At 41.5% G+C, this 26,546-nt stretch overlaps 1 protein-coding gene across 1 annotated transcript in view; it reads left to right on the top strand.

Annotated features, from left to right (window-relative positions):
- NCOA1 (nuclear receptor coactivator 1) overlaps positions 1-26,546 on the top strand; it is a 90,472-nt gene that overhangs the window by 21,100 nt on the left and 42,826 nt on the right. Inside the window, exons 4-8 of the mRNA XM_062489590.1 lie at positions 4,365-4,531; positions 10,523-10,617; positions 16,638-16,815; positions 21,928-22,107; positions 23,686-23,781. Coding sequence (XP_062345574.1) covers positions 4,365-4,531; positions 10,523-10,617; positions 16,638-16,815; positions 21,928-22,107; positions 23,686-23,781 — 716 coding nt within the window. The remainder of the gene's footprint in view (positions 1-4,364; positions 4,532-10,522; positions 10,618-16,637; positions 16,816-21,927; positions 22,108-23,685; positions 23,782-26,546) is intronic.

Genomic DNA, 26,546 nt, shown 5'->3' with positions numbered 1-26,546 from the left:
TTGGAATTCCCGGATCCGTCCGAATTCCCAGAGCCATCGGAATTTTTGGACCTGTTGGAATTCCTGGACCCGTCGGGATTCCCAGTTTTGTTGGAATTCCAGATTCCGTTGAAATTCCCGGATCCATCGGAATTCCTGGATGTGTCGGAATTCCCGGATTCGTTGGAATTTCTGGATCCGTTGAAATTCCTGGACCTATTGGAATTCCTGAATCCATCAAAATTCCAGGATCCGTCGGAATTCCCAGAATCTGTTGGAATTCCCGGATCCGTCGGAATTCCTGGATTCGTCAGAATTCCCGGGTCTGTCAGAATTCCCGAACCCGTGGGAATTCCTGGATCCGTGATAGAAAAAGCACTGTGAAAAAAGCAGGAAAAAACCTTGGAAAAAACACTGAAAAATGGGGGAAAAAAAAAAGGGAAAAACTGGGAAAAACCTGGGAAAAATAATTAGAAAAAATAATGGAAAAATAATGGAAAAAAAACAAAACTGGGAAAAACTGAGGGGGAAAAAAAACTGGGAAGAAAATGTGAAAAAAATGGTGAAAAAAATGAGGAAAAGGTGGGAATGAAGTGGAGAAAACGGTGGAAAAACCTGGAAAAAAAGGAAGGAAAAAAACTGGGAAAAAAAAGGGGAAAAAAACAGGGAAAAAAACCCCATGGAATGTGGGGAAAATAATGGAAAAGTGGGGGGGGAAAAATGGGGAAAAAACAGGAAAATCTGGGAAAAATGGGGGAAAATTGGGGGAAAAATCAGGGAAAAAACCACGAAATATGGGGAAAAAATCTTGGAAAGACGGGGAAAAAAATCTTGGAAAAACGGGAAAAAAAAGATGAAAAATGGGGAAAATTGGGGGGGAAAACTGGGAAAAAAAAAGAAAAATGGGGAAAAAAATCCTTAGAAAAAATAAGGAATACTGGGGGGAAAACCTGGGAAAAAAATAATGAAATTTTGGGGGGGAATTATGGGAAAAATAAGGAAAAATGAGGAAAAACCTGGAAAAAAAACCAGGGGGAAAAATGTCGGAAATAGGGAAAAAGTGTGGGAAAAAAAAAAGAAAAAGTGGGAAAAACCTGGGGGGGGAAAATGATGAAAAAGTGGGAAAAAAAAATGGGAAAAAAATCTGGGATAAAGGAGGAACAAATTGCGGGAAAAGCAATGAAAAATCAGCGGAAAAAAAATGGGAAAAATGGGGGGAAAATCCTTGGGAAAAAGGTGAAAAATTTGGAAAAAAACAGGGGAAAAAAAAATGGAAAATGAGAAAAAAAATTAGGGAAAATGGGGAAGAATTTTGGAAAAATGATGGAAAAGTAGGAATAACCTGGGAATGAAAAATGTAAAAAAAAAGGGGGGGAAAATCGGGAAAAAAATAATAAAAAATGGGGGAAAAAATGATGAAAAATGGGGAAAAACCTGGGAAAAGAAAGAATGAAAAATTGGGAATAACCTGGGATAAAAAACCATGAAAAATGCGGAAAAACCTGGGAAAAAATGATGAGAAATTAGGAAAAACCTGGGGAAAAAAATCGGGAATAACCTGGGAAAAAATTGTGAAAAATTAGGAAAAACTTGGGAAAAAGTCACAAAAAAATGAGGAAAAATCTGGGAAAAAATTCTGAAAAATGGGGAATAACCTGGAGAAAAAAAATCATGAAAAATTGGGAATAACTTGGAAAAAAATCGTAAAAAATGAGGAAAAACCTGGGGAAAAAAATCCTGAAAAAACTGGGAATAACCTGGGGAAAAAATCCGAAAAATGAGGAAGAACCTGGGGAAAAAATCGTGAAAAATTGGGAATAACCTGGAAAAAAAATCCTGGAAAATTGGGAATAACGTGGGAAAAAATCCGAAAAATGCGGAAGAACCTGGGGAGAAAATCCTGGAAAATTGGGAATAACGTGGGGAAAAATCCTGGAAAATTGGGAATAACGTGGGGAAAAATCCTGAAAAATTGGGAATAACATGGGAAAAATCCTGGAAAATTGGGAATAACGTGGGGAAAAATCCTGGAAAATTGGGAATAAGGTGGGGAAAAATCCTGGAAAATTGGGAATAACGTGGGGAAAAATCCTGGAAAATTGGGAATAACGTGGGGAAAAAATCCTGAAAAATTGGGAATAAGGTGGGAAAAAATCGTGAAAAATTGGGAATAACGTGGGAAAAAATCCTGGAAAATTGGGAATAACGTAGGAAAAAAAATCCTGGAAAATTGGGAATAAGGTGGGGAAAAATCGTGAAAAATTGGGAATAACGTGGGAAAAAATCCTGGAAAATTGGGAATAACGTGGGAAAAAATCCGAAAAATGCGGAAGAACCCGGGGAGAAAATCCTGAAAAATTGGGAATAACGTGGGAAAAAATCCTGAAAAATTGGGAATAAGGTGGGAAAAAATCGTGAAAAATTGGGAATAACGTGGGAAAAAATCCTGAAAAATTGGGAATAACGTGGGGAAAAATCCTGAAAAATTGGGAATAACGTGGGAAAAATCCTGGAAAATTGGGAATAACGTGGGGAAAAATCCTGGAAAATAGGGAATAAGGTGGGGAAAAATCCTGGAAAATTGGGAATAACGTGGGGAAAAATCCTGAAAAATTGGGAATAACGTAGGAAAAAAAATCCTGGAAAATTGGGAATAAGGTGGGGAAAAATCGTGAAAAATTGGGAATAACGTGGGAAAAAATCCGGAAAATTGGGAATAAGGTGGGAAAAAATCCTGGAAAATTGGGAATAACGTGGGAAAAATCCTGGAAAATTGGGAATAACGTGGGAAAAAATTCTGGAAAATTTGGAAAAACGTGGGAAAAATCCTGGAAAATTGGGAATAACGTGGGGAAAAAATCCCGGAAAATTGGGAATAACATGGGAAAGAAATCCTGAAAAATTGGGAATAACGTGGGGAAAAAATCCTGAAAAATTGGGAATAACGTGGGAAAAAATCCTGGAAAATTGGGAATAAGGTGGGAAAAAATCGTGAAAAATTGGGAATAACGTGGGAAAAAATCCTGAAAAATTGGGAATAACGTGGGGAAAAATCCTGAAAAATTGGGAATAACGTGGGAAAAAATCGTGAAAAATTGGGAGTAAGGTGGGGAAAAATCCTGAAAAATTGGGAATAATGTGGGAAAAAATCGTGAAAAATTGGGAATAACGTGGGGAAAAATCCTGAAAAATTGGGAATAAGGTGGGGAAAAAATCGTGAAAAATTGGGAATAACGTGGGGAAAAATCCTGGAAAATTGTGAATAACGTGGGGAAAAATCCTGGAAAATTGGGAATAACGTGGGAAAAAATCCTGAAAAATTGGGAATAACGTGGGGAAAAATCCTGGAAAATTGGGAATAATGTGGGAAAAAATCCGGAAAATTGGGAATAAGGTGGGAAAAAATCGTGAAAAATTGGGAATAACGTGGGGAAAAATCGTGAAAAATTGGGAATAATGTGGGAAAAAATCGTGAAAAATTGGGAATAACGTGGGGAAAAATCCTGGAAAATTGGGAATAACGTGGAGAAAAATCCTGAAAAATTGGGAATAACGTGGGGAAAAATCGTGGAAAATTGGGAATAACGTGGGAAAGAAATCCTGAAAAATTGGGAATAACGTGGGGAAAAAATCCCGAAAAATTGGGAATAACGTGGGGAAAAATCCCGAAAAATTGGGAATAACGTGGGGAAAAATCCTGGAAAATTGGGAATAACGTGGGGAAAAATCCTGGAAAATTGTGAATAACGTGGGGAAAAATCCTGAAAAATTGGGAATAACGTGGGGAAAAATCCTGAAAAATTGGGAATAACGTGGGAAAAAATCCCGAAAAACTGGGAATAACGTGGGGAAAAATCCTGAAAAATTGGGAATAACGTGGGGAAAAATCCCGAAAAATTGGGAATAACGTGGGGAAAAATCCCGAAAAATTGGGAATAACGTGGGGAAAAATCCTGGAAAATTGGGAATAACGTGGGAAAAAATCCTGGAAAATTGGGAATAACGTGGGAAAAAAATCCCGGAAATTTGGGAATAACGTGGGAAAAAAATCCTGAAAAATTGGGAATAACGTGGGGAAAACTCCTGGAAAATTGGGAATAACGTGGGGAAAAATTCCGAAAAATTGGGAATAACGTGGGAAAAAATCCTGAAAAATTGGGAATAACGTGGGAAAAAATCCTGTAAAATTGGGAATAACGTGGGGAAGAATCCTGAAAAATTGGGAATAACGTGGGGAAAAATCGTGAAAAATTGGGAATAACGTGGGAAAAAATCCTGGAAAATTGGGAATAACGTGGGAAAAAATCCTGGAAAATTGGGAATAAGGTGGGGAGAAGGCGTCGCAGCGACCTTTGGTGTTTGTGGGGTTTGCCCGGCGCCGGCAGCGCCGAGAAGCGGCGCCGGGAGCAGGAGCTGCGGTACCTGGAGGAGCTGGCGGAGCTGCTGTCGGCCAACATCGGCGACATCGACTCGCTGAGCGTCAAACCCGACAAGTGCCAGATCCTGAAAAAAACCGTGGATCAGATCCAGCAGATGAAACGGCTGGAGCAGGGTGAGGGGGGAACGGGGGGGGAAAATGGGGGGATGGGGGGGAATGGGGGGAAAATCGGGGGATGGGGGGGAATGGGGGATAATGGGGGGGAAAATGGGGAATAATGGGGGATAATGGGGGATAATGGGGGAAAAATGGGGGGAAATGGGGGCAAATGGGGGAAAATGGGGGGAAAATCGGGGGAAATGGGGAATAATGGGGAATAATGGGGGGAAAATGGGGGTAAAATGTGGGGAAATGGGGATAGAATGGGGAATAATGGGGGATAATGGGGGAATAATGGGGGATACTGGGGGATAATGGGGGATACTGGGGGAGTAATGGGGGATACTGGGGGATACTGGGGGATAATGGGGGATACTGGGGGAATAATGGGGGATACTGGGGGATACTGGGGGATAATGGGGGAATAATGGGGAATAATGGGGGATAATGGGGGATAATGGGGGATAATGGGGAATAATGGGGGATAATGGGGGAATAATGGGGGATACTGGGGGAATAATGGGGGATACTGGGGGATAATGGGGGATACTGGGGGAATAATGGGGGATACTGGGGGATAATGGGGGAATAATGGGGAATAATGGGGGATAATGGGGAATAATGGGGGATAATGGGGAATAATGGGGGATAACGGGGAATAATGGGGAAAATGAGGAATAATGGGGGGAAAATCGGGGGAAAAGTGGGGAAATGGGGAATAATGGGGGAATAATGGGGGATAATGGGGGAAAATGGGGGATAATGGGGGGAAATGGGGGATAATGGGGGGAAAATCGGGGGAAATGGGGAATAATGGGGAGATAATGGGGGATAATGGGGGGAAAACGGGAAAAATGGGGGAATAATGGGGGGAAAATGGGGGAAAATGGGGGATAATGGGGCGAAATGGGGGGATAATGGAGGAATAATGAGGGGAAAATGGGAGGAAATGGGGAATAATGGGGGGAAAATGGGGGAAAATGGGGGATAATAGGGGGAAATGAGGAATAATGGGGGGAAAATCGGGGGAACTGTGGGGAAACAGGGAATAATGGGGGAATAATGGGGGATAACGGGGGAAAATGGGGGATAAGGGGGGGAAAATGGGGGATAATGGGGAATAATGGGGGATAATGGGGAATAATGGGGGAATAATGGGGAATAATGGGGAAAATGAGGAATAATGGGGGGAAAATCGGGGGAAAAGTGGGGAAATGGGGAATAATGGGGGAATAATGGGGGATAATGGGGGAAAATGGGGGATAATGGGGGGAAATGGGGGATAATGGGGGGAAAATCGGGGGAAATGGGGGAATAATGGGGGGAAAATGAGGAATAATGGGGGAAAATCGGGGGAAAAGTGGGGAAATGGGGGATAATGGGGGATAATGGGGGAAAAATGGGGGGAAATGGGGGCGAATGGGGGAAAATGGGGGGAAAATCGGGGGAAATGGGGGGAAATGGGGAATAATGGGGGGAAAATGGGGGTAAAATGTGGGGAAATGGGGATAGAATGGGGAATAATGGCGGATAATGGGGGAATAATGGGGGATACTGGGGGGAAAATGGGGGATACTGGGGGAATAATGGGGGGATACTGGGGGATAATGGGGGATACAGGGGGATAATGGGGGATACTGGGGGATAATGGGGGATAATGGGGGATAATGGGGGATATTGGGGGATAATGGGGGAATAATGGGGAATAATGGGGGGAAAATGGGGGGAAATGGGGGATAATAGGGGGAAATGAGGAATAATGGGGGGAAAATCGGGGGAACTGTGGGGAAATGGGGAATAATGGGGGATAATGGGGGATAATGGGGGAAAATGGGGGAATAATGGGGGATAATGGGGAATAATGGGGAGATAATGGGGGATAATGGGGAGATAATGGGGGATAATGGGGGATAATGGGGGGAAAATGTGGGATAATGGGGGAAAAATGGGGGGAAATGGGGGGGAATGGGGGAAAATGGGGGGAAAATCGGGGGAAATGGGGAATAATGGGGAATAATGGGGGGAAAATGGGGGTAAAATGTGGGGAAATGGGGGTAAAATGGGGAATAATGGCGGATAATGGGGGAATAATGGGGGATACTGGGGGATAATGGGCGATACTGGGGGATAATGGGGGATACTGGGGGATAATGGGGGAATAATGGGGGATACTGGGGGATAATGGGGGATACTGGGGGATAATGGGGGAATAATGGGGGATACTGGGGGATAATGGGGGAATAATGGGGGATAATGGGGAAAATGAGGAATAATGGGGGGAAAATCGGGGGAACTGTGGGGAAATGGGGAATAATGGGGGATACTGGGGGATAATGGGGGAAAATGGGGGATAATGGGGGGAAAATCGGGGGAAATGGGGAATAATGGGGGATAATGGGGGGAAATGGGGGGGAATAGGGGAAATGGGGGGAAATGGGGAATAATGGGGGGAAAATGGGGGTAAAATGTGGGGAAATGGGGGTAAAATGGGGAATAATGGCGGATAATGGGGAATAATGGGGGATACTGGGGGATAATGGGGGATACTGGGGGATAATGGGGAATACTGGGGGATAATGGGGGATACTGGGGGAAATGGGGGAAATGGGGGATAATGGGGGGAAAATGGGGGGAATGGGGGATAATGGGGGAATAATGGGGGAATAATGGGGGCAAAATGGGGAATAATGGGGAATGGGGGAAATGGGGTATGGGAATGGGGAATGGGAATGGGGAATGGGAATGGGAATGGGGAATGGGAATGGGGAATGGGGAATGGGGAATGGGGAATGGGGGAATGGGAATGGGGAATGGGAATGGGGAATGGGGGAAATGGGGAATGGGAATGGGGAATGGGGGAATGGGGAATGGGGGAAATGGGGAATGGGAATGGGGAATGGGAATGGGGGAATGGGGAATGGGGAAAATTGTGGGAAATTGGGAAACGCATAAATGAGAGAAACGGGAAAAACAGAAAAATGGGGAAATGGGAAATGGGGAATGGGGGAATGGCAGAAACGGGAAAAACAGGAAAATGGGGATGGGAAATGAGGAATGGAGGAATGGGGGAATGAGGAAAATTTGAGAAAACTGGAAAATGGGTAAAATTGGAAAAAGGGAAAAAGGGGAAAGAAGGAAAAATGGGAAAAATAAGGGAAATGGGGGAAATGGGAAAATTAGAAAAGCAGGAAAGTGGGGGAATGGGGGAAAGGGAATGGGGGAACGGGGAAAACGGGAAAAACGGGAAAAACGGAAAAAAAATTGGGAAAACTGAAAAATTAGGGAAAAGGGGAAAAAATGAGGAAAACAGGAAAACTGGGGAAAATGGGATTGATGGAAAAAAATGGGGGAAAGGAGCAAATGGGAAAAACGGGGGAAAAAAATGGGAAAATGGGGAAAAAATGGGAATAATAGGGAAAAAAGTGAAAACCGGGGAAAAAATGGGAATTGCAGGTTGGGAATTGGGGTTTGAGGAGGGAATGTCGGGATTTAAGGAGGGAAAAGGGTGTTGGAATTGTTGAGTTCGGGGCTTTTTTTGGGATTTGTTTTGGGGAGTTTGGAGTTTAGAGAGGGGGGAAAATTGGGATTTGAGAAGGGAAAAGGGCGGTGGAGGTTTTCCAGGAATTTCCTCTGGAAAACCAGGATTTGGGAAGAGAAAATCGGGATTGAAAAGGAGGGAAAATCGGGAATTGAGAAGGGAAAATGGCATTGGAGGGGTTTTTTTTGTGGGGTTTCTGCGTGGAAAGTCAGGATTTAAGAAAGGAAATTCGGGATTTAAAGAGGAAAAATTGGGATTTGTGAAGAGAAACGGGCATTGGAGTTTTCCTGGGAATTCTCAGTGGAAAAATCAGGATTTGGGAAGAGAAAATCGGGATTTGAGAAGGGAAAATGGCATTGGAGGTTTTCCGGGAATTCTCTTTGGAAAATTGGGATTTGGGATGGAAAAAAAACGGGATTTAAGGAGGGGAAAATCAGGATTTGAGAAAACGGCGTTGGAGTTATCCTGGGAATTCCCTCAGGAAAATCGGGATTTGAGAAGAGAAAATTGGGATTGGAAGGAGGGAAATTTGGGATTTGAGAGGAGAAAATGGCACTGGAGGATTTCTGGGAATTCCCAGTGGAAAACTGGGATTGGAGAAGAGAAAAATCGGGATTTAAGGAGGGAAAACTGGGATTTAAGAGGGAAAACGGCAGCGGAGGTTTTCCAGGAATTTTCTCTGGAAATTTGGGATTTGAGGAGGGAAATTTGGGATTTTTAGGAAGGAAAATCAGGATTTGGGAAGGGAAAATGGCGGCGGAGGTTTTCCAGGAATTTTCTTTGGAAATTTGGGATTCGAGGAGGGAAATTTGGGATTTTAGGAAGGAAAATCAGGATTTGGGAAGGGAAAATGGCGGTGGAGGTTTTCCAGGAATTTTCTCAGGAAATTTGGGATTCGAGGAGGGAAATTTGGGATTTTAGGAAGGAAAATCAGGATTTGGGAAGGAAAAAATCGGGATTTGGGAAGGAAAAATTGGGATTGAAGGAGGGAGAATCGGGAATTAAGACGGGAAAACGGTGCTGGAATTGTTCACTTGGAGGTTTCCTGGGAATTCCTTCTGGAAAATTGGGATTTGAGGTGAAAAAAAATATGGGAATTCTCTGGGAGGGGGAAAGAAAAATTCCCGCAGAGCGATTCCCGCTGGGAATCTCCGGAATTCTGGGAAGGATTCCTTGGGAATTCCATCCTGGGATGAACTCGGAGCTGGGAATTCCCTGGAATTCTTTTTTTTATTTTTTTTTTTGGTGCCGAACACCGGGATTTTTCCCAAATCCCAGATTCCAAAAAATTCCATGAGATAAAAAACCCGGAAGTTCAATTCCCAATTTCCCAATTCCCAGGGAATTCCCAAGCGGAATTCGGTGCCGATCCCTGGGAAAGTTGGGAATTACAAAATTCCCTTTTTTTTTCTTTTTTGGTTTTTTTTTTTTTACTTTTTGGGATGGGATGATCCAAAAAAAAATCTTTCCCCCCCGCGCAAAACGTTCCAAGATTTTTCCAAGAATTTCCCAGAATTCCGAGATTTTCACGACGCCAAATTCCGTGGAAAGGCTGGAAAATTCCCGGTTTTTTTGTTTTCCCAAACCTTCATCCCAAAATTTCCTTCTTTTGCCGAGCCCAGGAAAATTCGGGATTCCAGATCCTGCAGGGATGAGAATTCCAGAGGGAAATTCCAGGAATTTTTCACATTCTGGGAACAAAAAAAACTTTTCCAACGGGAGCCGTTCCCGCCGGAATCTTCCCAAAATCCGGGATCCAGCCCGGATAAATCAAATTTTTTTGGGATGAAATCTTCCAAAATCCCAGAATTCCAGGTTTATTCCCAATTTTTTTTTTCCCTCCATCCTTCCCGGAAGGGATTTTTCTGGGAAAAATCCGCGGCGGAAAATTCCGGAATTTCTGGTTTGCGCCGCTCTGGATTTTTTTTCCGTTTCCTTCGGGAAATTTGGGATTTTGGTTCCTTCTTTTTTCCCGGATTTTAGCTGGCGATGGATTTGATTTTTTTTTTTTTTAATTTGGGAATTCATTTATTTTATAACGACAAATAAATAATTTAAAATTCCACCTTTTCCTGGGAATTTGGGATGAAACGAAAATCCCGGAGATTTTTGCTTCCCATTCCCTTTTTTCCTTTCTTTTTCTTTTATTTTTCCTTTTTTTTTTTTTTTTTTTTTTTTTTTTTTTTTTGGGAATAATCCCCCTTTTTTTTTTTTTCTTCTTCCCCCCCCACCTGAACCTCCGGATTTCACCAAATCCCAGATTCCAAAAAAAATTCCACGAAACAGAGGAATTCCCGATTTTTAACATCCGTTTTCAGGATGGACCCGCCCTTTATTATTCTGGGAAAAAAAAAAAAAAAAAAAATCGGGAATTTTAATCCGCCCAAAAAAAAAAAAAAAAATTTTTTTTTTTTCCCCTCCCACGGATCCGGCATTGAAAATTCCCATTTTTCCATGGATTTTTCCAGAAAAAACGACGGATGACGACGTGCAAAAATCCGACATCTCCTCCAGCAGCCAGGGCGTGATCGAGAAGGAATCCCTGGGACCGCTCCTGCTCGAGGTGGGCGACGGAATTCCCGAGGAAAATCGGGAATTTCAACGGGAAAAAAACCAAAAAAAAACCGAAAAAAAAACCCCCAAAAAAAAAAGGGATGAGCCCGATCCGGATTTTTTTTTTTTTTCCCGGGATTTTGTGTTTTAATCCTGGATTTTTAGGGCTTTAAATGGATACGGGATGGGATTTTCCGGGAGCTGGGAATTCCGAAAATCAGGAATTTGGAGGGGAAAAAAACAAGGAGTGAGCTAAACCCAGGATTTTATTTATTTTTTTTTTTTGCCTGGATTTTTTGGGCTTTAATCCCGGATTTTTGGGATTTAAGTGGATCCAGGATGGGATTTTCCAGGAGCTGGAAATTCCAGAGGGAAAAAAAAAAACGGGAATGTGAACAGGGGAAAAAAATCCCAGATTTTTGGGATTCAAGTGGATCCGGGATGGGATTTTCCAGGAAAAAAAAAAAAAAAATGGAAATGTGAACAGGGGAAAAACAAGGAATGAGGCAAATCTGGATTTTAAATTTTTTTTTTCCTGGGATTTTGAGCTTTGATCCCGAATTTAAGGATTTTTCCGGGAGCTGGGAATTCCAAAGGAAATTTGGGAATGTGACCAGGGAAAAACAAGGAATGAGCTTAATCTGGATTTCTTCTTTTTTTTTTTTTTTTTCTTTCCCCAGGATTTTGGGGTGGATTTTGTTTTTTAATCCCGGATTTTAGGATGTAAATTATTCCAGGATGGGATTTTCCGGGAGCTGGGAATTCCAAAAATCAGGAATTTGGAGGGGAAAAAAACAAGGAGTGAGCTAAACCCAGGATTTTATTTTTTTGCCGGGATTTTGGGCTTTAATCCCGGATTTTTGGGATGCAAGTGGATCCAGGATGGGATTTTCCGGGAGATTTGGATCAACTCGGCCTCTGGAAAATGAGGAAGAGGAAGGAGGGATTGGGATTGGGGTTGGGATTGGGGTTGGGATTGGGATTGGGATAAGGGTCTGGATTTGGGATTGGGATTGGGATAAGGGTCTGGATTTGGGATTGGGATTGGGATTAGTGCCAGGACTAGGGATGGGATTTGGATTGGGATTAGAATCGGGATTTGGATCAGGATCAGGACAGGGAATGTGATTGGGATTGGGATAAGGGTCTGGATTTGGATTAGGATTGGGATTGGGGTCAATACTCAGAGCAAGATTGGGTTTAGGATCAGGACATGGAATAACATTGGGGTCGGGATTAGGATCTGGATTAGGGCATAAGGATCAGCATTGGATTGGGGACTGGGAAAGGGATCGGGATCTGGACAGGGAATGTGACTGGACGTGGATTAGGATCAGAATTGGGATTGGATTTGGGATTGGGACAGAATATTATTGTCTTGGGATTAGGATCTGGATTATGGGATTTCGGTAAGGATTGGGATTTGGGTCAGGATTATGGGATCGTGACTAGGGATGGGATTAGAGTCAGGATTATGGAATCAGGATTAGGGATGGTATTAGGGTCAGGACTGGGGATGGGATTAGGGTCAGGATTATGGGATCAGGACTAGAGATGGGATTCAGGTCGGGATTATGGGATCAGGATTAGGGATGGGATTAGGGTCAGGATTATGGGATCAGGATTAGGGTCAAGATTATGGGATCAGGACTAGGGATGGGATAAGGGTCAGGATTATGGAATCAGGATTAGGGATGGTATTAGGGTCAGGACTGGGGATGGGATTAGGGTCAGGACTATGGGATCAGGATTAGGGTCAGGATTATGGGATTAGGACTGGGGATGGGATTAGGGTCAGGATTATGGGATCCAGATTAGGGATGGGATTCGGGTCAGGGTTAGGGTCAGGACTAGGGATGGGATTAGGGTCAGGATTATGGGATCAGGACTAGGGATGGGAGTGGGATTTTTATCTGAACCAGGAATATGATTGGGTTTGGATTAGAATTAAAATTAGGATTGAGTTTGGGTTCAGGGCTCGGAATGGGACTGGGATAATGCTGAGGGCATGGAATGTGTTCGGGTTGGGATTAGGATTGAGGTCAGGATTAGAATTGGGATCAGGGTTCGGAATGGCATTGGAATTAGGATCAGGACGTGGGTGAGTGTTGGGGTTGGGATTAGTCTCTGGGTGAAGGGATTAGGAACGGGATTGGGATTGGGACTGCGACCAGATTGGGATTAGGATCACTGTTGGGATTGGACTGGGACTGGGACTAGGAAAGGGTTTGGGATTGGGATCTGAAAAGGGAACACGACTGGTCTGGGGTTAAGAGCGGGATCGGGATCAGGACTAGGGGAGGATTGGGATGGTGATGAGTGCAGGGATTGGTGTTGGGGGATTAGGATCCAGATTAGGTTGGGACTAATAATGGGATTGGGATTGGGATTGGGATTGGGATTGGGGCCGTGAATGTGATGGGATTGATGTTAGGACTGTGGTCTGGATTGGGATTAGGACGAGAAACGGGGCTGGTCTGAAGGTGGGATCGGGAATGGCGTCAGTCTGGGATTGGGATCTGGATTACGATGGGTGTTGGGATTGCGATTGGGATCAGCGCTGGACGAGGAATGGGATTGGACTGGGATTTGGGTTTGGGTCTGGATTGGCATCAGGACCAAGAATGGGATTGGGATTAGGGTGAGGACATGGATTGGGGTTGGGATTGGGATCAGGGCCAGGACTGTGGGCTGGGTTTTATCTGGATTGGGATCAGGGTCTGGATTAGGGTAAGGATCAGGACATGGATTGTATCTAGTTTGGGATTCAGATCTGAATTGGGATTGGGATCGGGATCAGGGTGAGCACTGGGATTGGGGTCGGAATGGGATTGGGATCGGGATTGGGACCGGGATCAGTACCAGGATCTGGAACAGGAATGTGATCGGGTTGGGATTAGGATTGGGGTCAGGATCTGCCTATGGAATGTGATTGGATTGGGATTAGGATTAGGATTAGAAATGATAATGGAAATGGATTGGGGTTTTAGGTAGGATTAGGATCAGGATCTGGGTTGGGATCACGATTAGGACCAGGATCTGGAATGGAAACGTCGATAAACGTGGATTTGGGTTTGGATTAGGATCAGGATCTGGACTGGGATCACGATTAGGATCAAGATCAGAGCTGGAAACATTAATGGATTTGGATTGGGGTTTTATTGGGATTAGGATCAGCCTCTAGATTGGGATCAGGATTAGGATCAGGATCTGGACTGGAAACGTCAATAAATATGGATTTGGGTTTGGATTAGGATTAGGATCAGGATCTGGATTAGGATTGGGATTGGGTTTGGGATTTGGATTAGGACCAGGATCTGGACTGGGATCTGTCTGAGACTCAGAATAGGATTGGAATTAGAATTAGGATTAGGATTGGGATTGGGATTGGGATTGGGAGTGCGGTTATGATGATCCACATGTTCTGATTCCAAAGGGAATGGGGGTTGGGATCAGGATTGGGATTAGGACTGGAATTGGGATTGAGATTGCAATTAGGAACCGGGAGGGTCGGATCGTGTTCGTGTCGGAGAACGTGACGGGATATTTGCGATAAAACCTCTGGAATTCTTTCCCAATCCAGTCCTTGATGGGTTTTTGGGATTCAACCTTGGGATTATTTCCCATTCATTTGTGTTCCAGCCCCTGGATGGGATATTTGGGATAAAACCTCTGGAATTCTTTCCCATTCCCGTCCTTGATGGCGTTCCGGTCCTTGATGAGTTTTTGGGATTCAACTTTGGGATTCGTTCCTGTTTTTCCCCTTTTACCAGCCCCTGGATGGGATATTTGGGATAAAATCTCTGGAATTGTGTCTAGTTCCTCTCCTTGATGAGTTTGTTGGGATTCAACCTTGGGATCTTCTCCCGTTCTTTCGTATTCCAGATCCTGGATGAATTTTTGGGCTAAAACCTCTGGAATTCTTTCCCGTTCCAGTCCTTGATGACGTTCCAGTGATTCGTGGGTTTTTTGGGATTTAACTTTGGGATTCTTTCCGGTTTATTCTCCTTGTTCACGCCCCAGATGGTTTTTGTGACAGAACTTCTGGAATTCTTCATTTCCCAGGCCCTGGATGAGTTTTTGGGCTAAAACCTCTGGAATTCTCCATTTCCCAGGCCCTGGATGTGATATTTGCGATAAAACCTCTGGAATTCTTTCCCAATCCAGTCCTTGATGGGTTTTTGGGACTCAACCTTGGGATTATTTCCCATTCATTCGTGTTCCAGCCCCTGGATGGGATATTTGGGATAAAACCTCTGGAATTCTTTCCCATTCCGGTCCTTGATGGCGTTCTGGTCCTTGATGAGTTTTTGGGATTCAACTTTGGGATTCGTTCCTGTTTTTCCCCTTTTACCAGCCCCTGGATGGGATATTTGGGATAAAACTTCTGGAATTCTTTGCCAATCCAGTCCTTGATGGGTTTTTGGGATTCAACCTTGGGATTGTTTCCCATTACAGGTCCTAGATGGGATATTTGGGATAAAACCTCTGGAATTGTGTCTAGTTCCTCTCCTTGATGAGATTTTTGGGATTCAACTTTGGGATCTTCTCCCGTTCTTTCGTATTCCAGATCCTGGATGAATTTTTGGGCTAAAACCTCTGGAATTCTTTCCTGTTCCAGTCCTTGATGACGTTCCAGTGATTCGTGGGTTTTTTGGGATTTAACTTTGGGATTCTTTCCGGTTTATTCTCCTTGTTCACGCCCCAGATGGTTTTTGTGACAGAACTTCTGGAATTCTCCATTTCCCAGGCCCTGGATGAGTTTTTGGGCTAAAACCTCTGGAATTCTCCATTTCCCAGCCCCTGGATGGGATATTTGGGATAAAACCTCTGGAATTCTTTCCCGTTTTCCCAGGCCCTGGATGGGATATTTGGGATAAAACCTCTGGAATTCTTTCCCGTTTCCCCAGGCCCTGGACGGTTTTTTCTTCGTGGTGAACCGGGAGGGTCGGATCGTGTTCGTGTCGGAGAACGTGACGGGATATTTGGGATAAAACCTCTGGAATTCTTTCCCATTTCCCCAGGCCCTGGATGGGATATTTGGGATAAAACCTCTGGAATTCTTTCCCGTTTCCCCAGGCCCTGGATGGGATATTTGGGATAAAACCTCTGGAATTCTTTCCCGTTTCCCCAGGCCCTGGATGGGATATTTGGGATAAAACCTCTGGAATTCTTTCCCAATCCAGTCCTTGATGTGTTTTTGGGATTCAACCTTGGGATTGTTTCCCATTACAGGTCCTAGATGGGATATTTGGGATAAAACCTCTGGAATTGTGTCTAGTTCCTCTCCTTGATGAGTTTTTTGGGATTCAACCTTGGGATCTTCTCCCGTTCTTTCGTATTCCAGATCCTGGATGAATTTTTGGGCTAAAACCTCTGGAATTCTTTCTCGTTCCAGTCCTTGATGACGTTCCAGTGATTCGTGGGTTTTTTGGGATTTAACTTTGGGATTCTTTCCCGTTTATTCTCCTTGTTCACGCCCCAGATGGTTTTTGTGACAGAACTTCTGGAATTCTCCATTTCCCAGGCCCTGGATGGGATATTTGGGATAAAACCTCTGGAATTCTTTCCCGTTTTCCCAGCCCCTGGATGGGATATTTGGGATAAAAGCTCTGGAATTCTTTCCCGTTTCCCCAGGCCCTGGACGGTTTTTTCTTCGTGGTGAACCGGGAGGGTCGGATCGTGTTCGTGTCGGAGAACGTGACGGGATATTTGGGATAAAACCTCTGGAATTCTTTCCCATTTCCCCAGGCCCTGGATGGGATATTTGGGATAAAACCTCTGGAATTCTTTCCCGTTTCCTCAGGCCCTGGATGGGATATTTGGGATAAAAGCTCTGGAATTCTTTCCCGTTTCCCCAGGCCCTGGACGGTTTTTTCTTCGTGGTGAACCGGGAGGGTCGGATCGTGTTCGTGTCGGAGAACGTGACGGGATATTTGGGATAAAACCTCTGGAATTCTTTCCCGTTTTCCCAGGCCCTGGATGGGATATTTGGGATAAAAGCTCTGGAATTCTTTCCCGTTTCCCCAGGCCCTGGACGGTTTTTTCTTCGTGGTGAACCGGGAGGGTCGGATCGTGTTCGTGTCGGAGAACGTGACGGGATATTTGGGCTACGGGCAGGAGGAGCTGATGAACTCCAGCGTTTACAGCATCCTGCACGTGGGTGACCACGCCGAGTTCGTCAAGAACCTGCTCCCCAAATCCCTGGGTACGGACGGACGGACGGACGGACGGACGGACGGGAAGGGGAAAAAAGGGTCCCTGGAAGGGTGGGGGTGGAGGGGAACGGGAGAAAATCCCGGGAATGGAGGGAATGCAGGGAGGGATTGGGGACGGGAGGTTGGGGATGGGGAATGGACTGTGGGTTCGGTCCGGGTTTTGTTTCCTCCTTGGGTTGGGTTCCGGTCCGGTTCCTGGTTTTGGGTTTTTGGTTGTGGTTTCAATTTTGTTCCGTTCCCTTCTTTGTTCTTTTATTTCTTTTCTTTCTCTTTCTGCTTTTTACTTTTTATTTGCTTTGTTTGTTCTTTTCAGTTTTTTATTTTTATTTTTACTTTTATTTCTACTTTCATTTCTACTTTTATTTTTTTTTTATATCTATTTTTATTTTTACTTTATTTGTACTTTTATTTCTATTTATTATTTTTATTTTTATTTTTATTTTTATTTTTATTTTTATTTTTATTTTTCCTTTAATTTTTATTTTTACTTTTATTTTTATTTTATTTTTATTTTTTTTTTATTTTTATTTTTATTTTTATTTTTATTTTTATTTTTATTTTTATTTTTATTTTTATTTTTATTTTTATTTTCATTTTTATTTATATTTTTATTTTTCTTTTCATTTTTATTTTTACTTTTATTTTTATTATATTTTTATTTTTATTTTCATTTTTATTTTTATTTTTATTTTTATTTTTATTTTTTTATATTTATTTTTAATTTTTCTTTTATTTTTAATTTTATTTTTACTTTAATTTTTATTTTTACTTTTATTTCTATTTTTTATTTATTTTTACTGTATTTGTACTTTTATTTCTATTTTTTATTTTTATTTTTACTTTTACTTTTATTTTTATTTTTATTTTTATTTTTATTTTTATTTTTATTTTTATTTTCATTTTTATTTTCATTTTTATTTATATTTTTATTTTTCTTTTAATTTTTATTTTTACTTTTATTTTTATTATATTTTTATTTTTATTTTTATTTTCTTTTTTATTTTTATTTTTCTTTTCATTTTTATTTTTACTTTCATTTTTATTATATTTTTATTTTTATTTTTATTATATTTTTATTTTTATTTTTATTTTTATTTTTACTTTTTTTATATTTATTTTTAATTTTTCTTTTATTTTTAATTTTATTTTTACTTTAATTTTTATTTTTACTTTTATTTCTATTTTTTATTTTTATTTTTACTGTATTTGTACTTTTATTTCTATTTTTTATTTTTATTTTCATTTTTATTTTTATTTTCATTTTTATTTCTATTTTTATTTTTATTTTTATTTTTACTTTTTACTTTTATTTTTATTATATTTTTATTTTTATTTTCATATTTGCTTTTATTTTTATTCTTATTTTTACTTTTTTAATATTTATTTTTTATTTTTCTTTTAATTTTACTTTTATTTTTTCTTTTACTTTTATTTTTACTTTAATTTTTATTTTTACTTTTATTTGTGTTTTTATTTTTTATTTTCATTTTCATTTTTATTTTCATTTTCATTTTTATTTTTACATTTTTATTTTTACTTATATTTTTTTTCTATTTTTACTCTTATTTTTATTTTTATTTTTTTAACTTTTATTTTTATTTCTATTTTTATTATTTTTTCTTTCATTTATTTTTATTTTTTTGTTTTCTTTTTTATTTTTGTTTTAATTTGGTTTTAATTTTCTTTTCCTTATTATTTGCATTTGTATTTTTTATTTTTGTTTTTGCTTATTTTTGGGTTTTTTGTTTATTTTTATTTTTTATTTTTTAAAATTTTTAATTTATACTTTTATTTTAATTTTAATTTTTAATTTTATTTTTCGTATTTTTGTTTTTTATTTTTATTTTTATTTTTATTTTTTTATTTTAATTTTTTTTTCTTTTTCATTTTTTGATTTCCTTTTGATTTTGAATTTTATTTTTCTATTTTTATTTTTACTTTTTTTTATTTTTATTTTTGCTTTTACTTTTATTTTTATTTTTATTTCTATTTTTATTTTTGCTTTTACTTTTATTTTTATTTTTATTATTTTTCTTTCATTAATTTTTATTTTTTGTTTTGTTTTTAATTTTCTTTTCCTTATTTTAAGTTTTTATTTTTGTTTTTTTAATTTTTGTTTTTGTTCATTTTTAATTTTAATTTTATTTTTTTAAATTTATGTTTTTATTTTTATTTTAGTTTTTAATTTCATTTTTCTAATTTTTTGATTTTTATATATTTATTTTTATTATTTTTATTTTTAATTTTATTTTTTCTTTTTTTCTTATTTTTTAATTTACTTTTGATTTTGAATTTTTTTTATTTTTTTATTTTAATTTTTTCATTTATTTTTATTTTTGTTTTCTTTTTTGTTTTAATTTTGTTTTTAATTTTATTTTTCTTATTTTTGTTTTTTATATTTACTTTTATGTTTTTTTTCTTTTTCTCTTATTTTTAATTTCCTTTTGATTTTTAATTTTGTTTTTATTTTAGTTTTTAGTTTATTTTAATTTTTTCCTATTTGTAATTTATTTTCCCTTTTTCTTTTTCTTTTTCTTTTTCTTTTTCTTTTTCTTTTTCTTTTTCTTTTTCTTTTTCTTTTTCATTTTCTTTTTCTATTTTTTCTTCTTCTTTTCTTTTACTTCTTTTTTTCTTTTTTCCTCTTTATGTATTTTTGTTTCAATTTTTTTTATTTTTATATTTTCATTTTTAAAATTTATTTTTATTTTCATTTTCATTTTCATTTTCGTTTTCATTTTTTTTTATATTTTTATTTTCATTTTCACTTTCATTTTTATTTTCAGATTGTTCATTTATTTTAACTTGCTTTTATTTTTTATTCTTATTTTCTGCTTTAGTTTTGTTCAGGAATTCCGAGTCCCGTAAACCCCAGGAATCTTCGGCAATTCCAAAGGGATCGTTCACAGCAGTTTCATTAAATCCCAGAAATTTTTGGGAATTCCGAGTCCCTTAAACCCCAGGAAATCTTTGGGAATTCCTGGTGGATTGTGCTCCTTAAGAGGTCTTTGGGAATTCTGGATGGGTCATTCCCAGCATTTCTTAAATCCCAGAAATCCTTGGGAATTCCGGCTAGATTTGTGTTCATTAAACCCCAGGAAATCTTTGGGAATTCTGGCTGAATTTGCTCGCTTTCAATCCCAGGAATCCTTGGGAATTTGGAGTGGATGGTGCTCATTAAATCCAAGGAATCCTTAGGAATTCCAAGGGGATCGTTCACAGCAGTTTCATTAAATCCCAGAGATTTTCGGGAATTTCGAGTCCCTTAAATCCCAGGGATCTTTGGGAATTCCTGGTAGATTGTGTTCATTTAATCCCAGGAATATTTGGGAATTCTGGCGGGATTTGTTCTCCTTGAATCCCAGGAATCTTTGGCATTTCCAAGTGGATTTATTGGCATTAAATCCCAGAGATCTTTGGGAATTCTGAGTGGATTGTGTTCATTAAATCCCAGAGATCTTTGGGAATTCTGAGTGGATTGTGTTCATTAAACCCGAGGAATCCTTGGGAATTATGGCTGGATTTGTTCATTTTCAATGCCGGGAATCTTTGGGAATTCTGGCTGGATTTGTTCACTTTCAATCCCAGGAATCTTTGGGAATTCTGGCTGGATTTGTTCACTTTCAATCCCAGGAATCTTTGGGAATTCTGGCTGGATTTGTTCATTTTCAATGCCGGGAATCTTTGGGAATTCTGGCTGGATTTGTTCATTTTCAGTCCCCGGGATCTTTGGGAATTCTGGCTGGATTTGTCATCACTTTCAATCCCAGGAATCTTTGGGAATTCTGGCTGGATTTGTTCATTTTCAATCCCATGGATCTTTGGGAATTCTGGCTGGATTTGTTCATTTTCAATCCCATGGATCTTTGGGAATTCTGGCTGGATTTGTTCATTTTCAATCCCAGGAATTCTTGGGAATTCTGGCTGGATTTGTTCATTTTCAATCCCAGGAATCTTTGGGAATTCTGGCTGGATTTGTCGTCATTTTCAATCCCAGGAATCGTTGGGAATTCTGGCGGGATTTGTTCACTTTCAATCCCAGGAATCTTTGGGAATTCTGGCTGGATTTGTTCATTTTCAATCCCAGGAATCTTTGGGAATTCTGGCTGGATTTGTTCATTTTCAATCCCAGGAATCTTTGGGAATTCTGGCTGGATTTGTTCATTTTCAATCCCAGGAATCTTTGGGAATTCTGGCTGGATTTGTTCATTTTCAATCCCAGGAATCTTTGGGAATTCTGGCTGGATTTGTTCATTTTCAATCCCAGGAATCTTTGGGAATTCTGGCTGGATTTGTTCATTTTCAATCCCAGGAATCTTTGGGAATTCTGGCTGGATTTGTTCATTTTCAATCCCAGGAATCTTTGGGAATTCTGGCTGGATTTGTCATCATTTTCAATCCCAGGAATCTTTGGGAATTCTGGCTGGATTTGTTCATTTTCAATCCCAGGAATCTTTGGGAATTCTGGCTGGATTTGTTCATTTTCAATCCCATGGATCTTTGGGAATTCTGGCTGGATTGTTCATTTTCAATGCCGGGAATCTTTGGGAATTCTGGCTGGATTTGTTCATTTTCAATCCCATGGATCTTTGGGAATTCTGGCTGGATTTGTTCACTTTCAATCCCAGGAATCTTTGGGAATTCTGGCTGGATTTGTCGTCATTTTCAATCCCAGGGATCTTTGGGAATTCTGGCTGGATTTGTTCATTTTCAATCCCGTGGATCTTTGGGAATTCTGGCTGGATTTGTTCATTTTCAATGCCGGGAATCTTTGGGAATTCTGGCTGGATTTGTTCATTTTCAATGCCAGGAATCTTTGGGAATTCTGGCTGGATTTGTTCATTTTCAATCCCATGGATCTTTGGGAATTCTGGCTGGATTTGTTCATTTTCAATCCCAGGAACATTTGGGAATTTTGAGTGTATTGCGCTCACTAAATCCTAGGAATCTTTGGGAATTCCGAGGAGGCTGTGCTCCTTCGATCCCGGCGATGCTCGGGAATTCCGACTGGATTTGTCGTCATTAAACCCCGGGGATCCTCGGGAATTCCCGAGCGTACCGTTCCCGCGGGCGCCATTCCCAATCCCGTTTTTCCCCGTTCCCAGTGAACGGCGTTCCGTGGCCGCAGGAGCCGTCGCGCCGCGGCAGCCACACGTTCCAGTGCCGGATGCTGGTGCGGCCGCCGGACGAGGCCGGCTCGGAGAACGCGGAGCTGCGGCAGCGCTACGAGGTGATGCAGTGCTTCACCGTCAGCCAGCCCCGCGCCTTCCAGGAGGAGGGGGAAGGTGCGACAGCGTTCCCGGGAATCTTGGGGGGGAGGGGGTGGGGGGGGAACGGGATTGGGGTGGAAGAGCATTGGGATCGGGATGGGATGGAAGAGGATTGGGGTTGGGGTTGAGGTTGGGATTGGAGTTGGGATGGAAGAGGATTGGGGTTGGGGTTGAGGTTGGGATGGAAGAGGATTTAGGTTGGGATTGAGGATGGGATTGGAGTTGGGATGGAAGAGGTTGAGGTTGGGATTGGGGTTGGGATGGAAGAGGATTGAGGTTGGGATTGGGATTGGGATTGGGGTTGGGATGGAAGAGGATTGGGGTTAGGGTTGAGGTTGGGATGGAAGAGGATTGAGGTTGGGATTGAGGATGGGATTGGAGTTGGGATGGAAGAGGATTGAGGTTGGGATTGGGGTTGGGATGGAAGAGGATTGAGGTTGGGATTGGGATTGGGATTGGGATTGGGGTTGGGATGGAAGAGGATTGGGGTTGGGGTTGAGGTTGGGATGGGAGAGGATTTAGGTTGGGATTGAGGATGGGATTGGAGTTGGGATGGAAGAGGTTGAGGTTGGGATTGGGGTTGGGATGGAAGAGGATTGGGGTTGGGATTGAGGTTGGGATGGAAGAGGATTGAGGTTGGGATTGAGGTTGGGATTGGGGTTGGGATGGAAGAGGATTGAGGTTGGGATTGGGATTGGGATTGGGGTTGGGATTGGGATTGGGGTTGGGATGGAAGAGGATTGAGGTTGGGATTGGGATTGGGACTGGGATTGGGATTGGGATTGGGATTGAGATTTGGATTGGGATTTGGATTGGGAAAGGGATTGGGATTGGGATTGGGATTGGGATAGGGATTTGGATTGGGACTGGGATAGGGATAGGGATTGAGATTGGGATCGGGACTGGGACAGGGATGGGGATTGGTATTTGGATTGGGATAGGGATTGAGATTGGGATTTGGTTTGGGATTGGGATTTGGATTTGGATTCGGATAGGGATGGGGATTGGGATTGGGATTTGGATTGGGATTTGGATTGGGATTTGGATTGGGATTGAGATTGGGATTTGGATTGGGATTTGGATTGGGATTGGGACAGGGATGCCAGCCCGATAGTGGGTTCGGGATTGGGATTGGGATTGGGAATGCCATGCTGGGATTGGGGTTGGGGATTCCTCACGGCTCTCCCGTTCCCCTTCCTTTCCCTGTCCCATCCATCTGATCCCACCACATTCCCGCCGTGAATCCCGCGATTACCACCAGAAGGGACAAATCCCCTCCTTTTAGAACCAAATCCCAAAAATCCCTGCTTCCACCTGGAATTTAATCATCCCGACTCCGCCTCATCCCATAAAACCTCCCCAATTCAATCCTCCCCCCTTCACCCCGAGCGCCATTTCCGGGAATTAAATCCCATTTCCTCCGGGAATTAAATCCCATTTCCTCCGGGAAAACGCATCCGGCTCAAGGGAATTAAAACGCGGGAGCGAGATTGGGAATTCAGACCTGGGAATTCCCAACATTCCCGATGGTTTTTGTTTTCTTTTTTGTTTTTTGTTTGTTTTTTGTTTTTGTTTTCGTTTTTTTTCCCCCAGATTTCCAGTCCTGCCTGATCTGCATCGCCCGGAGGTTGCCCCGCCCGGCCGCCCCGACCCCGACCGAGTCCTTCGTCACCAAACAGGACACCACAGGTAAATATCCCAAAAAAATTCCCGGTGGGGGGAGGGCGGGGGAGGGGAAAGAGAGGGGGGGGGGGGGGGGGAAAAAAAAAAAAAAAAACCAACAACAAAATCCTGGAATTTTGGGGGGCTTCTGGAGCTGGCCAGGTTTTTGTAAGGGGATGGGGGGGGGGGGGGGAAACGACGGAATTCCCAGAAAGGTTCGGGTGGGAATCGGCTTCGATCCCGACCCCATTCCAGCCCCGAGAGATCCAGACTTTCCTTGGACAATCCCAGGGATTCTCTGGGAATTCCGGCTCAGCTGGGAATTCTTTCCCAAATCCGAAGATTTTTTTTTTTTTTTTTTTTTTTTTTTGGGGGGATTTGACGTTTTCTTCAGGATTTGGGGTATTTTTAAGAAGGGTTTGGATTTTTTTTTTTTTGGGGGGAGGGTTTTGGGAATTTTTTGGGATTTTGTATATTTTTGGTGGGCTGGGATTTGATTTTTTTTTTTTTTTTTGGGATCACTGGGATACCCCAGGAATTCCTTCCCCAATCCCATTTCCCAGGGAATTCCCTCTGTCCCCATCCCGACTCCTCTCCGGGAAGGAATTTTGGGAATTCCCTGGGAATTCCAGGAAGGGTCTCCCTTCCCTTTTCCATCCCCAAATTCCATAAAAATCCCTCGGGATGGATCCTGAGCGTCCTGGATCCCAAAATCCCGGAATGGTTTGGGATGGGTTCCATGGATTTCAAATCCCTCCTTCTTCACTTAATCCCCCTTTTTCCCAAATTTTGCTTTTTTTCCTTTTTCCCATTTTTTTCCCTTTCCCCCTTTCCCCATTTCCCTTCTCTTCCTTTTCCGTTTTTCCCTTTTCCCCAATTTTCCCATTATTTCCTTTTCCCCCTTTTCCCATTTTTTTCCCTTTTCCCCTTTTCCCCCTTTTTTCCTTTTCCCACTTTTTTCCTTTTTCCCTTTCCCCCCTTTTCCCACTTTTTTCCCCCCATTTTTTCCCATTTTCCCTTTTTTCCCTTTTCCCCATTTTTTCAATTCCCCCATTTTTCCCTTTTTTCCTTTTTATCTTTTTCCCTTTTTTAACTTTTTCCCCTTTTCCCCTTTTTTAACTTTTTCCCCTTTTCCCCACTGTTTTCCTTTCCCCCCATTTTTTCCCTTTCCCCATTTTCCCCATTTCCCCCATTTTCCCATTTCCCCCATTTTCCCCATTTCCCCATTTTCCCCTTTTTCCCTTTTCCCTCGTTTTTTCCTTTTCCCATTTTCTCATTTCCCCCATTTTTCCATTTCCCCCATTTCTTCACTTTTCCCCATTTTCCCCTTTCCCTCCTTTTTCCCCCTTTTCCCATTTCCGCCTTCCCCATTTTTTCCTTTTCCCCCCATTTCCCATTTCCCCTTTCCCATTTTTTTCTTTTCTCCCTCTTTTCCCATTTCCCATTTTTCCTCTTTCCCACCATTCTTCCTTTCCCCCTTTATTCCCTTTTCCTCATTTTCCCCATTTCCCCCCTTTTCCCATTTCCCCTTTCCCATTTTTTTCTTTCCCTTTCCCCCTCTTTTGCCATTTCCCCTTTCCCCACTCTTTTCCTTCCCCCCTTCCCCCCCATTTTCCCTTTCCTCCTTTTCCCATTTCCCCTTTCCCATTTTTTCCTTTCTCCCTCTTTTCCCATTTCCCATTCCCCCGCTTTTCCCATTCCCCCGCTTTTCCCATTTTTTCCTTTCTCCCTCTTTTCCCTTTTCCCATTCCCCTGCTTTTCCCATTTTTTAATTTTCTCCCTCTTTTCCCATTTCCCATTTCCCCCATTTCCCCTTTCCCATTTTTTTCTTTCCCCCTCTTTTCCCATTTCCCATTTTCCCCCCATTTCCCCTTTCCCATTTTTTCCTTTCTCCCCCTTTCCCCATTCCCCCTCTTTTCCCATTTCCCCTTTCCCGTTTTTTAATTTTCTCCCTCTTTTCACTTTTCCCATTTCCCATTCCCCCTTTCCCATATTTTTCTTTCCTCCCTCTTTCCCCTTTTCCCATTCCCCCGCTTTTCCCATTCCCTCGCTTTTCCCATTTTTTCCTTTTCCCCCTCTTTTCCCATTTCCCATTTCCCCTTTCCCATTTTTTTCTTTCCCTTTCCCCCCCTTTTCCCATTTCCCCCTTTTCCCATTTCCCCGTTCCCATTTTTTAATTTACTCCCTCTTTTCCCATTTCCCATTTCTTTCTTTCCCTTTCCCCCCTCTTTTCCCATTTCCCCCTTTTCCCATTTCCCATTCCCCATTTTTTAATTTTCTCCCTATTTTCCCATTTCCCCCATTTCCCCTTTCCCATTTTTTCCTTTCTCCCCCTTTTCCCATTCCCCTCCTTTTCCCATTTCCCCTTTCCCATTTTTTAATTTTTTTCCTCTTTTCCCATTTCCCATATTTTTCTTTCCTCCCTCTTTTCCCATTTCCCATTTCCCCCTTTTCCCCTTTCCCCTTTCCCATTTTTTAATTTTCTCCCCCATTTCCCTTTTCCCATTCCCCTCCTTTTCCCATTTCCCCTTTCCCATTTTTTAATTTTCTCCCTCTTTTCCCATTTCCCATTTCCCCCCATTTCCCCTTTCCCATTTTTTCCTTTCCCCCCTCTTTTCCCATTTTCCATTTCCCCCCATTTCCCCTTTCCCATTTCCCATTTCCCCCCATTTCCCCTTTCCCATTTTTTAATTTTCTCCCTCTTTTCCCATTTCCCATTTCCCCCCATTTCCCCTTTCCCATTTTTTCCTTTCTTCCCCTTTTCCCATTCCCCTCCTTTTCCCATTTCCCCT

This window comes from Cinclus cinclus, chromosome 3 (genome assembly GCF_963662255.1).
Source record: "Cinclus cinclus chromosome 3, bCinCin1.1, whole genome shotgun sequence".
NCBI lineage: Eukaryota > Metazoa > Chordata > Aves > Passeriformes > Cinclidae > Cinclus > Cinclus cinclus.
Note: the sequence above shows the minus strand (reverse complement) of the source record. Positions and strands in the feature narration are given on the sequence as shown.